Source organism: Sarcophilus harrisii, chromosome 4 (assembly GCF_902635505.1).
Source record: "Sarcophilus harrisii chromosome 4, mSarHar1.11, whole genome shotgun sequence".
Classification (NCBI taxonomy): domain Eukaryota; kingdom Metazoa; phylum Chordata; class Mammalia; order Dasyuromorphia; family Dasyuridae; genus Sarcophilus; species Sarcophilus harrisii.
This window is the reverse complement of record NC_045429.1, coordinates 331,594,109-331,606,999: the sequence shown is the minus strand read 5'-3', so window position 1 is coordinate 331,606,999 and position 12,891 is coordinate 331,594,109. Positions and strand designations below refer to the sequence as shown.

At 34.1% G+C, this 12,891-nt stretch overlaps 1 protein-coding gene across 2 annotated transcripts in view; it reads left to right on the top strand.

Moving 5' to 3' along the window:
* Positions 1-12,891, top strand: part of CALCOCO2 (calcium binding and coiled-coil domain 2) — a 28,181-nt gene that overhangs the window by 2,463 nt on the left and 12,827 nt on the right. For both annotated transcript variants that reach the window (XM_003768339.3, XM_023502415.2), the window contains exon 2: positions 6,252-6,442. In XM_003768339.3, the coding sequence (XP_003768387.1) occupies positions 6,263-6,442 (180 nt within the window). In that variant the 5' untranslated portion in view covers positions 6,252-6,262. The remainder of the gene's footprint in view (positions 1-6,251; positions 6,443-12,891) is intronic.

Genomic DNA, 12,891 nt, shown 5'->3' with positions numbered 1-12,891 from the left:
CTGAAATGGCAAACTTCCTTTTTCACTTATATTAAGTACTTTCATTGCCTGAGTCACTTAGGAATTTAAAACTATAATCTTTCCCTAAATAGAGAAGTGGTCAAAGGATGTGAACCATTGATTCTCAAAAGAGGAATTGTGAACTATTAACAACTATATTTTAAAATGCTGCAAATTACCATTAATAAGAGAATGCAAATCAAAACATACTTCATACCCAGAAAATAGACAAAGATGTAAAAATAGGCAGTGGTGGAGAGGTTGAGGAGAAGCTAGTGTATAGTTAGTGGGACTGTGGATTGGTATAACCATGTTGGAAGACAAATGAAGTGATTAAAATAATCCCTACCTTTTTTGATATAAAATTGTACCCAAAGAAGAGATTACAAGAGGGTATCTCCCCCTGCTACTTTGCAGAAGTGATGGAGGGTCCAGGAGTGTGAAACATTATAAATAACCACAATTTTTTTTTCTCTGAATTGTTTTATTGAAATTTTTTCTCTCTATTTCAAAACATTTCTTGGAGACCTAAGATTTTCTTGCTGCAAAGAAAGCCAAGTTAATCCAAAGTATAGTGCTGTTTGTGTCCTAAGCCATGATATTTTTGATTGTATTATGCAAGGTCTTCCCAAGTCACCATTTGAGGAATTAGTACATATTTTTTTGCTTATGCTCCCTGTCCCATAGCTATTTTCCAAGTCATACTCAGATTATTTTGGCCACAGCTGAATACATTTAAAACACAACTATAGTTTTCATGGACCTTACTGTCTGAACAATATTTGCAACATTGTTGTATATATTTATTCCCTCAGTCTGGGAAAAGTGAGACTAACATGTTTATTTACCTTAACTGCCAAGGGGGAAAAAAAGTTTTAGTGGGCAGAATTTTGATACTTTTATATAAAAATGACTTTTTAAAAAAAAATGTATCTTTTGGAAGTTTTAGTTATTTATTTATTGGTCCAATTAGTACAGGTCATTAAGGATTGATTTGTTCTCCAACTTCCTGAGCATGTTTTACTTTATGAAGTGAACCAGAGGAGCTTCAAATAGCTTTCATTTTTCTTGAGATGGCAGTTTCATTTCTCTTGAAACAGCCCCACCCACTGGGTTAAAGGGTAATGTGAAAATTCTTTCTAACCATTTAAAAAAATTATTGATATAATTTGTTCTGATACAACAAACCCTGCCCTATTAACGTTACAGAGTATATTCCCCAAAGCAGTTAATTTAATTGAAAGCAGTTAACTTGGAAATGTGTTCTTTGACAGTATAATAATAATGCTTATTATTTTACTTAATTGGAATTTTGTTGCCTTGTGTATTACCTTGTAGTTTGGCCTTTATTGCTGAAGAGACAGATAGACAGACACACACAGAAAAAGAGGGAGGGAAGGAGAGAGAAGAATCAATGAGAATGTGTGTGCGTGCATGCTGCTCTCTCCATTTTTGTTTTCAGCTTTTAAAAAAAATTGACAAATGCTACTATGAATGTTTTGTACACAGTGGGCTTTTCTTGTTATCTGACTATTCTTTAGGACATTATTTACTCTGTTTTTAACTATGTCCTTCCTGGATGGCAATTAAACATCCATGAGGATGAATTTTAAGAAAATTGCAATTGAATTGATTGCTTTTTTAGTGAAGTCAGAGTTGGAAGCACAGTACAAGGGAAGTTTTACAAATTAATTTTATGGGGTACCTCCTACCTTTTTTGCTTCCTAAAGAAATATAAAATCAAGCATCATCTGAATTTATAAGGTCATACAGAAGGACTAATTATTTATTTATACCTTTTTCTGTTCTTACAGAATCCTCCTAAGGATAGAGCATTATTTTTGGATAGCTAGTAGGTAGAATTGTGTCAATCTTGGTTAGAAATGAGGAGCCTAGCTATTTAAATAATGAATTTGCAAATATATATTCTGATATTACCTTATTTGGCTAATTTATCCCAGGAATACAAAGCTTCCTAAGTTTTTATTTTAACTTATTTCACTTTTCCTCTTGTATTTCCCCCTTCTTTCTCAACTTGTGTCAATTCTAAGGTAGGTAGTGCTATTGTCAATCTTTGTTGGTTTTTTACAATCCATTTTTTAAAAGCAAATATTCCTTTAAAAGCACTGTTTTTCTCTCTTTTGCCTGTTCTACATTTACTTTTCATTTCTGACACATTTTTTGGGAGAAATTATTTTCAACATCCAATGTTTGATTCCATTTGTCCCAATCTTCATTACATTTATTGAAAATTAGCAGATACTACCAAGACTAAAATGGATTCTTCCCAACTGCTGAATACCATTATGTTCCAGATACACAAAATGATCCTCTTTTATTTTATTAGGAGGAAATAAGCAACTTAACTGGTTTATCATCATACATCTCTGAAACGTGAAGCTTCACCCTAGGAAGTCTGTTAAATTTTTGATAAGAAGGTTGGGCTCTTGGCTTTTTTCAGAAGACAATTGATTTTTAGATGACTAGAAAGGGGACTGACTTGTTTACCTTCTTTTTTGTTAATGGTATGTCTTCCTTTTCTTTTTTTTTTTTTTTTTAAGTGCTGTTCTTTTCTTCATAAAACACCCAAGTGATCTGTTTTCAGTAGGAATTGGACTGTGAGTTTTTTTTTTTTTCATGATGGATGATGTATGAAGTCATATACTTTAATTAGCTTAGGTCCCACCATACAAAAGTGATACATGATAGTTTTTTAAGTAATAGTTTTTAATTATAAATAATCTTAACAAATAAGCAAAAGTAAGAATCCCCAATGAAATGGTAAATTTCAAACAGTTTTTTTTGTGTGTGTGTGTATAAAATTGACAAAATAATATTCTTATGTGCTTCTGCTTTAGCATCTGGATTCTTTAAAAATTTTGTTGCTTTCATCATATTGTTATGAATGAGTATGTCCTACTAATTCAGCTTTTTTCTGGTTCTATAAACTTTCCCATATTTTTTATTCCTATTTTTTTTCATTTTTATAACAAAAATATTTCAATGAATTAGTATACCAGTTTTCTTCGGTCATTCTCTAATTGTACTTAATTGTTTCCAGTTTTTTGCTATTACATTTAAAGCAATGCTCAATATTTTTATATAGTTATTTTTTAAAAAAAACTATTTAGTAACATAACAGCTAGGACATTATGTTTTAAGTTTTACGAAAGCATTTTACATATATTAACTCATTTAATCCTCACAACTCTGAGGCAAGTACTGTTATTATCCCTGCTTTTCAGATAAGATAACTTGAGGCTGAGATTAAATGACTTCCCAGAGATACACAGCTAGTAAATGTCCCTAGCATGATTTGAATTTAGGTATTTTAAATTCTAAGTCTAGCACTTTAGTCACTGCACCACTTAATTGCCAACATGCTCAGGATATATAATCCTAATAGTTGAATCATTGGGTCAGTTTTTTAACTCTTACTATAAATAAATGGCACCCATTTGGAAGAGAGATTGACAGTGTTTAGAAGTAGATACTAGAGGAGTTGATTCAAGTTTTCTTCATGTTAAGCTAGCTGATAGTTGTAGAGCGCACACTTGTATGTACCCTTACCTCATTAAACTCAAACAACCAGCCACCCCATCTTGTACGACATTTTACATTTCTTTCTCTACCAATATGACAGTATTGTTCTCCTTTTACTGGTGGCAGAATCTTAACTTTCATCCCCCACAACTCCTTACCCCATTTTAAGTAGTTTGTTTCATAGTAAGCAATGAAGTTGAATTACGGACAAAGCTTTTATTTTTGGCTGCTGGCTTTTTATGCTTTAGTAGGTAGGGGAAAGAATTGAACAATCCGTAGTGCTGGGCTGGATTGTTGTTACGAGACTAAAGAAAGGACTTACTGAATCTGGAATACCTTTTTTTTTTTTTTTTTTTTTTAAATTAAATAACTTTTTATTGACAGAACCCATGCCAGGGTAATTTTTTACAACATTATCCCTTGCACTCACTTCTGTTCCGATTTTTCTCCTCCCTCGCTCCACCCTCTCCCCAAGATGGCAAGCAGTCCTATACATGTTAAATAGATTACAGTAGATCTTGGATACAATATATGTGTGCAGAACCGAACAGTTTTCTTGTTGCTCAGGGAGAATTGGATTTAGAAGATATAAATAACCTGGGAAGAAGAACAAAAATGCAAGCAGTTTACATTCATTTCCTAGTGTTCTTTCTTTGGGTGTAGCTGCTTCTGTCCATCCTTGATCAATTGAAACTAAGTTAGATCTTGTCTTTGCTGAAGAAATCCACTTCCTTCAGAATACATCCTCATACAGTATCGTTGTTGAGGTATATAATGATCTCCTAGTTCTGCTCATTTCACTCAGCATCAGTTCATGTAAGTCTCGTCAATCCTCTCTGTATTCGTCCTGCTGATCATTTCTTACAGAAAAATAATATTCCATAACATTCATATACCACAATTTACTCAACCATTCTCCAATTGATGGGCATCCATTCATTTTCCAACTTCTGGCCACTACAAACAGGGCTGCCACAAACATTTTGGCACATACAGGTCCCTTTCCCTTTTTTAGTATCTCTTTGGGGTATAAGTCCAGTAGAGACATTGCTGGATCAAAGGGTATGCACAGTTTGATAACTTTTTGGGCATAGTTCCAAATTGCTCTCCAGAATGGCTGGATGTATTCACAACTCCACCAACAATGTATCAGTGTCCCTGTTTTCCCACATCCCCTCCAACATTCCGCGTTTTCTTTCCCTGTCATTCTAGCCAATCTGACAGGTGTGTAGTGGTATCTCAGAGTTGTCTTAATTTGCATTTCTCTGATCAATAGTGATTTGGAACACTCTTTCATATGAGTAGTAATAGTTTTAATTTCATCATCTGAGAATTGTCTGTTCATATCCTTTGACCATTTATCAATTGGAGAATGGCTTGATTTCTTATAAATTAGAGTCAATTCTCTATATATTTTGGAAATGAGTCCTTTATCAGAACCTTTGACTGTAAAAATGTTTTCCCAGTTTATTGTTTCCCTTGAATCTGGAATACCTTGAGGAATCAGTGTACATCAAGAACATTCATAACGCCACTGAGAAATGCTAATCATACAGGCTGTGGTTTATCTGCAAGGAACTAGTTCTAACCTCATCCGGAATGTGGCTTTCTCTCCAGAAAGGCATATCTAAGATTAAAGTTGAGGATGTGGGCTTAGGCATAGCACAATATAGACACTGTATTGAATTGTACTCAAGCCCAAGTATAAAAGACAATTTATCACATGAAATTCTTCATTCCTGACTCTCTCCTTAACAAAGCAAAACAACAAAAAAAGTTTTTTGGAATACAGAGAAGGCTGTATTAGATAAGACCAGAAAATAGGCTACGTGGGGCCAGCCGACTGTTGACCCAACTGGTGATAGTGTCTCTTAGTTGTTGGCACCCTTTGTGGTAGGTTGCTTTGTTTCAACATATGATTTTTATAAGAAATGACATGTTTTTTTCATTTGTGGGATTGTTTACTCGGTCCAGTTCAGCAAATATGTATTGAAACCCTGATTCCCTACAGTATATGAGTGCGTGATTGTGGTGTGCTGCTTTGTAAAATACTAGAGGAATTTTAATTTTCATTTTTGTGTGTAACATGGTTGAAAGTCAAGTGAGTGTGTTGAGGTGTGGGAAATTTTATTATAATATACTCGCCCTTCATGTTTTCTGTAATGCTTTTATTTATAAAACACTTGTCTCTTCTGTTGGCCACGTTTTATCCATGGCATAAGACAAGTAAGCTGAATCCCTGCAGAGAAAAAGACCCAGTACATTTGTAGAAGAGAGTTGATCATGATAAGATGATTAAAAATAAATTTAGAAGAAAACATAAACAAGCAGGATAGCTTTGAAAGAACAATATATGTTTGTTTGCTTTTTTTAAGCCAACCATTCATAATAGATCTTAGTGTTATACAAAATCTTCTGGTCTATTTCATATGTGAAAACATTCATTTTCTTTCCTTTTTTATTTTAAGTTCAGAATTTAAAAAAAAAAGAAAGAAAATAATAGCAGATTTCCTTTAGCAGTGGAAATCATGAGTGAAATGCCCCAAAGTGAAACAGGAAAATAGTTGTGTTCTACATAGTCATCAGACTTGTGCCTTCTGGATCCACCTCAGATGTGTACAGAATGTTCCCTGGGTGAGGGCCCAGATTTCTCTCATATTGCGCCAGCCACTTCCTTATTTCTTACCATGCCCCTTGTTCCCTGACAGGACCGCCCATCATGGAAGAGACAGGCGAGGAGCCCCCAACATCAGCTGTCCTGCTGGATCATTGCCATTTCTCTCAGATCATCTTTAACAACGTGGAGAAGTTTTACATCCCTGGGGGAGACATCACATGCCATTATACCCTTACCCAGCATTTCATTCCCCGCCGAAAGGACTGGATTGGCATCTTTAGGGTAAGAGATTGGAACTTTTATGTACTAAGAGCTCATGAACAGTAGTTGAATCTCAATTATTCCTGTGTATGTGTAGATTTTTTAAAAAGCAATTAATTTTTAAAATCCTAGACTGGATTTCTCATGTCTGCTAATACAAACTTATTTTCATTATTAGCCTGAGCCATACTGGTACAGGATATTTGGTTATCTCAAAATATCAAAGTATATTCCAAATTTTTAAAAAATTATTTTCTCTTTTGAATTTTCCATTCCTCTCTTCCATCCCTCTGTCTTCTTTCTTTTCCTTTACTAGCCTAACAGAGAATTCAGTGTGTCAGTTAATTCTTTTAGAGATGACTTTGCGCCTTTGATTTCATTCTTCTGCCTTTATTATTTACAAAATTAAACCATTAGCTATTTTAAAATTCAATTTCAAAAAAAAAATTCAATTTCATAGAAATAGAAGGGACCTTGGGTGGTAATCTAGTACAAGTCCTTGCCTCTACTGAAGTCTTTGTCTAAATCACCTTAAATAAGATAATTTCTTTATTTTTATAAGACATCTCCAAGGACAAAGAATTCATGATTTCATTTGGCAATCTTTCCCAATGTTTAATTACCTTGAGAGTCAAGAAGAGGAGCTGTTGATTTTTTATAATAGACCTCAAGCCATCACTACTATCCCTGACAAATTTGTATATTTTAGAGATGAACACTAAAGGTCAAATATTTGTTATTTACACTTAGTTAGTTACCAGTGGTAGTGACCTTTGGTTTGCCATCTGTGTGTTATATGCCTTTGTGTTGATGCAGCTCTTTCTGAAAGGAGCTTTCACTTCTTTGTGTACAAGCATGCATGCACACAACACACTCTTCTCCTTAAAAAGCAAATACCCAACTTCTTTTCTTCACTCTTAGTCATTTGGAATACTAAGCTCATTAATGGAATGAATCCAGAGATAGTAAGACAGGTATCTCCTTGGGTGGAAATTTAGCCAAAATAGTATCAGCTTCTTTCATGGTACCTTCTGAGGCTTCAAAGTATTATGAGTTTTCTGCACCTTGACTGTCATTTTAAGACCTCAGCTGAGTATTTGCTGTTTCACAAACAAGGGGCAGAGGTAAAAATTTTACTCTCTTTTCTGGCCTTTTCTGTAAAAGTACTATAATTCAGACTAGGATAATTTTTTTAATCACTTAATCAGTATTGGGATGTTTTTTGTGACTTTATTTTGTAGCAAGAAACATTTTGAAATTTCCATTTGCTGAGACTAATGTTGAAAATGGTTGCATTTCTTGAACACATAATAACCAACTGATAGTGAAAATGTTATAAATAAAGATACTTGAAACCAAACGGAAATCTTCTATAAAAATAACAAAACCCAAGAAGCCAAAGAAATCCCTGTCCCTGTATATCTGCATCTGGGATGCTGCACATAATTTCATTAAAGAAATAAGCACACTACAAAAAGTTCAGAGAAGAACAATGAAAGTGGGTCAGGGGGATAGAATAACTTCCACGTGAAGACAGATTACTGAGACCAAAGACAAGACAACAAGCTCTGCCTGGAAAGATAAAGGTTGAAGGGAGGAGGACAGCACTGTTTTTATTGTCATGCTGAGATTTTGACATTTGTAATGTCCTACTGAAAGACAAGATGATAGCTAGTTTGGGGTTCTGGTTCTGGCTATGATCATCTGAGACCCAGTTTCCATATCTGTAAAATGGCATTTATAATACTTGTGGTGCTTACCTCACAGGGTTGTTGAGAAAGATAGGCTTGACACACCATAAAGCACTACACAAATATAAGAAATTTTAGTATATTCAACGGTACTCTTTTGGTAAAGATGGCTTTATATACCAGATTCACAAGAGAGTCTGAAAGAAAATTTTTGATACAAAAAAAAAAAAAAGAAAAAAATTTATATAGAAAATGATTGGTATTGTTTAAAAAAAAAAATACTTAAACTGGAATCAGGAAGCCTGGATTATAGATTTTAATCATTACTTAGCTGATTAGGATGGGTGGCTAATTTCTACTGACTTTGGACAAGTCAGTTTGTTATCTCAGTTTCCTCAACTTTTTTTACAGAGAAGATTAGTTCATATGATTTTTTATATCTATTTCAGCTCTGTGGTTTCATGATGTTGGACTTTTTATCATAAAAGTTGATAGAGATGAAAATATGAAAACATTTGAATGATTCAGATAGATAAATTTAATTTATAATAAATCTGTGACTTATTAAAAAGAAGTTAGGGATACATTTATGAAGTACTATTGCTTCACTTTACTATAAATTTTCCCTTTGAGCCAATGTGAGAGATAGAAATGTGACTCAGTTGATCTCTGGTTTGAACCAGTGTGGTGTTTTTATTAACTCACATGAGCTGAATGTGTGGGTAGGTATCATGGGAGTCAAAATAGATCATTGAGACTTGACTGTATCTTAAAAGTTCTATCCTTCATTTCTGGCTTCCAGGGATTTCTCTGTAAGAATTCATTTCATTCTTTGAAACAGGATGTGAGAATTGTTGTGGTAAGAACCATTTTATAAATGGAGAACACCACAAACCAGTAATTGACCTGATACTAGAGATTTTAGATCTCCCCATATGAAATCCCTGTTCATTCTACAGTTACTGTTTCCTGGCTAGGCTCCTGTTTTTTTAGCCACTTGACAATGGCTAAGGCCCCAAAAGAAGGAAATGAATTTGTGTTAGAGATAAGAGTCATAAAGTGATAGCATAAACTCTAGAGATTCTCCTCCTAACTCTGGCTCAGTGAAGAAGCCAAAAAATAGAAATCACATACAAATAAAAATAATCCTTCTGTTTGGAGGAAGCCATAATTCTGAGGCTTTTCAACTTGATATTTTGGACACAAGACATTAAGAAACTGCAGGATATGAATGAGGATTCTAAAAACCCAGTTTTTGTAGACCTCCTCAGGTTGTGATGACTCCTATATATAACAGCTGGGGTGTATGCTAATTAGACATTAAAACATGCCTTAGTATGTTGTTAAGTTTTCATTGTGGCCTTTTCAACTCTACTTTAACTTTTTAATAAACTAAAGTTGAATTTATTTTTAGTTCTCCTTTTCCCCCACTGGGCCTGGGCAGTTTCAAAATATAGCAAATAAGCTGATTTAGTTTATTTGCTGTGCAGGATCTCAGAAAGTGCAGTTGCAGTATACCCTTGCCTTTCTCTGACAGGTTCTTCTTCCATAACTAATTTGGGTGGGTCTTTTACCTTTGGGGCATCTCTTGGGGGTTCCCCCTTTTCTACCTAAAGTCTTCTACCATAAGACGTTTATTTCTATCAGTGTCTTGAAAGGTTTTTTATAGTCACTGAATCATAGTTATTGTCACTAGAAAACTTTAATTTATGTTACATATTGCTTTATACATAAAAAAAATAAGCAAATCTAGACGTCTGGCAGCTCCTAGGTTGAGACATACTGCAAGATTGGCTTGGACAAATATGTACAATATAAAGTGTTAGGGTGATGGATCTGTGAGCTCCTGAAGGTGGATTTTCTTTCTTCCAGTTGTTTAGATCAGAACCCATTGATGACTAATAAATTCTGCCAACCTTCTCATTATCTGTGTCCCTGCCATAACTTCTTCCTAGGAAATTATTTCTGTTCTGCTCTCTTGATATTCCACCATACATGGAAGAGACCTTCCTTTTGATCCTGTGGCATTGCACAAGGTACCACCATGGCTATTTATCTGTTATCCCCTGTTCACCATACTTGTCAGGCCCAGAGAGTGCTGGATACAAAGTCCAACTGTGACACTAAGTACAAGTCTCATCTTGGGAAAGTCACTTCATTTCATCTGTTTCCTCATCTGTAAAATGAGGAGGTTGGACCAGAAAATTTCTTAGGTACTTTCCAGCTCTAAATCCGCAATTCTGTTATAGATAAATACCTCTGATAACTTTTTTTCAAATTATTTTTTAAACTAGTGTATCATTTGTAATATACTGTAGCCTACCTATAGGCACCATGTCTTTTCTCATTACTTTTAGGATGACCTGCAATTTTAACTGCCAGGAAATTGTGGTGTCCCATGGTATGAAGCTAGATAGTCTTACAAGCAGAGAGCATTGGTGTTCAGAAGCCTTCATTTCAGTTAAGAGATTAGAATCATTAATGACAATGGAACCACCACATTGGGATTCCTGTCATAGTCCTTGATGTACTTACATGAGAAAGTAGACAAATTATTAAAAAGAAACAAAGACAAGAAGACCATAACAGAACAGGCATATGAAGAATTGATTTTCATGATACTTGAAAGAAGAGAAAAGAATGAGTGATTAGAAAAAAAAATCACACTCATAGTTCCAAAAAGGGAAATTGAGAGGCTATCAGTAACTACCAGTTAATACTTTCTTGTGGCCACAAAATCTTCAGGAAAATAGGAAGAGTTAATATGCATACTAAGGGCATCTTTAATAAACATTTGAGAAGGAAATAGGCAGGTTTTCATGAACAATGTCACAAAATGAAGCAGCTAGGTGGTACAGTAGATAGAGCACCAGCCCTGAAGTCAGGAGGACCTGAATTCAAATCTGATCTCAGACACTTAACACTACCTGGCTGTGTGACCCCGGGCAAGTCACTTAACTCCACTTGCCTCAGCAAAAAACAATCAAAAAAAAACAATGTCACAAAACTAGTGAATGTCTGAGGCCAGATTTGTACTCAGGTCTTCCTGGCCCCTGGCTTGGTGCTCTATCCAGTGTGCCACCTAGCTTAATTCTGGTATTGCAATCTTCAATATATATGGACACCTTCTTCCCCAAAGGCATTGGGGTGGCATCATTTCAAATTTCTTCTTTAGTTTGTTATTTTTATGTAGTCATATCCTATTGCTCTGATTCATTTTTATTTATTTCACATTATGATGTCATGTAAGGTTTTTTACATTCATTTATTCCATTCATTAATTATTTCTTAGGGTACAATTATATTCCATTGCATTAATATACTATAATTTATTTAGCTATTTCTATTATTTGACATGTATACTTTCCAGCTTTTTACTGTTAACACATAAAAGTTGCTTGTTTAGCCTTTCTCCATACTTTTTCAAACATGATTAGGATGTCTTGGCAATGGGATCATTGGTCAAAGTGATAAGTTTTGTATTTTAAATTTCTAGGTTGCTTGATTTCTAAAATGTACCAATTCACAGTTTTACTAACAATGTAATAATATGTAATTACAATCCTACTAGTAATGAATTTTGTCATTTTAAAACTTTTTGCCTATTTTGATAAATGTAAGAGGATATCTCAAAATTGTTTAATTTTGACTTTAAGTTTTTTAATCTCTGACTTTAGAAAGTTTGATTAAGTGATTATTAGTAATTTGTATATCTTCATGAACTGTTCATATCTTTCTTACATTTTTTATTGATACCTTTTAATTTTATATCATTTCTTTTAAAAAATGTCTTCCTCCATTTAAGTTCCTTCCTCAATGGGCTTCTCCTTTGTCTGTTTATGTCTTTTGACTGTTAATCATCTATTTATTAATCAGCATATTTGAACTTCTTAAATTCACATCAGATCTTTATGGCCTGGATGTCATCTGGTTTTTATCAGGTGTATTTACTGCAAAGATTTTCTTTTCCTTATCTTGAATACCTTTATTTTTACATAATAAATTTCATCTCTTGTGCCCAGAAATTTCTAACATTTGTGTGATAAATAAGAATCTTTTTTTTTTTTTTTTTTTTTGCTGTTACTGTGCATCTTTAATTTTTTTTATTGCTTTTTATTTACAAGATAGATGCATAGGTAATTTTTCAGCAATGGCCCTTGAAAAACCTTCTGTTCCAACTTTTCCCCTCCTTCCCCCCACCTCCTCCCCTTGATGGCAGGTAGACCAATACATGTTAAATATGTTAAAGTATATGTTAAATACAAAATACATATACATACCCAAAAGGTTATTTTGCTGCACAAGAAAAATTGGACTTAAAAATAAGGTAAAATTAACCTGAGAAGGAAATCAAAAATGCAAACAGACAAAAACAAGAGGGAGTAGAAATGCTATACTGTGGTTCACACTCATTTCCCAGAGTTCTTTTGCTGGATGTAGCTGGTTCTCTTCATTATTGAACAAATGGAACTGATTTGGTTCATCTCATTGTTGAAAAGAACCATGTCCATCAGAATAGATCATCATATAGTATTGTTGTCGAAGTATATAATGATCTACTGGTCCTGCTCATTTCACTCAGTACCAGTTCATGTAACTCTCTCCAGGCCTTTCTGAAATCATCCTGCTGGTCATTTCTTACAGAACAATAATAATCCATAACATTCATTTACTACAATTTATTCAGCCATTCTCAAGTTGATGGGCATCTGCTCAGTTTCCAGTTTCTTGCCACTATCATTGTTGCACATGTGGATCCCATTCCCTTTTTTAAGATCT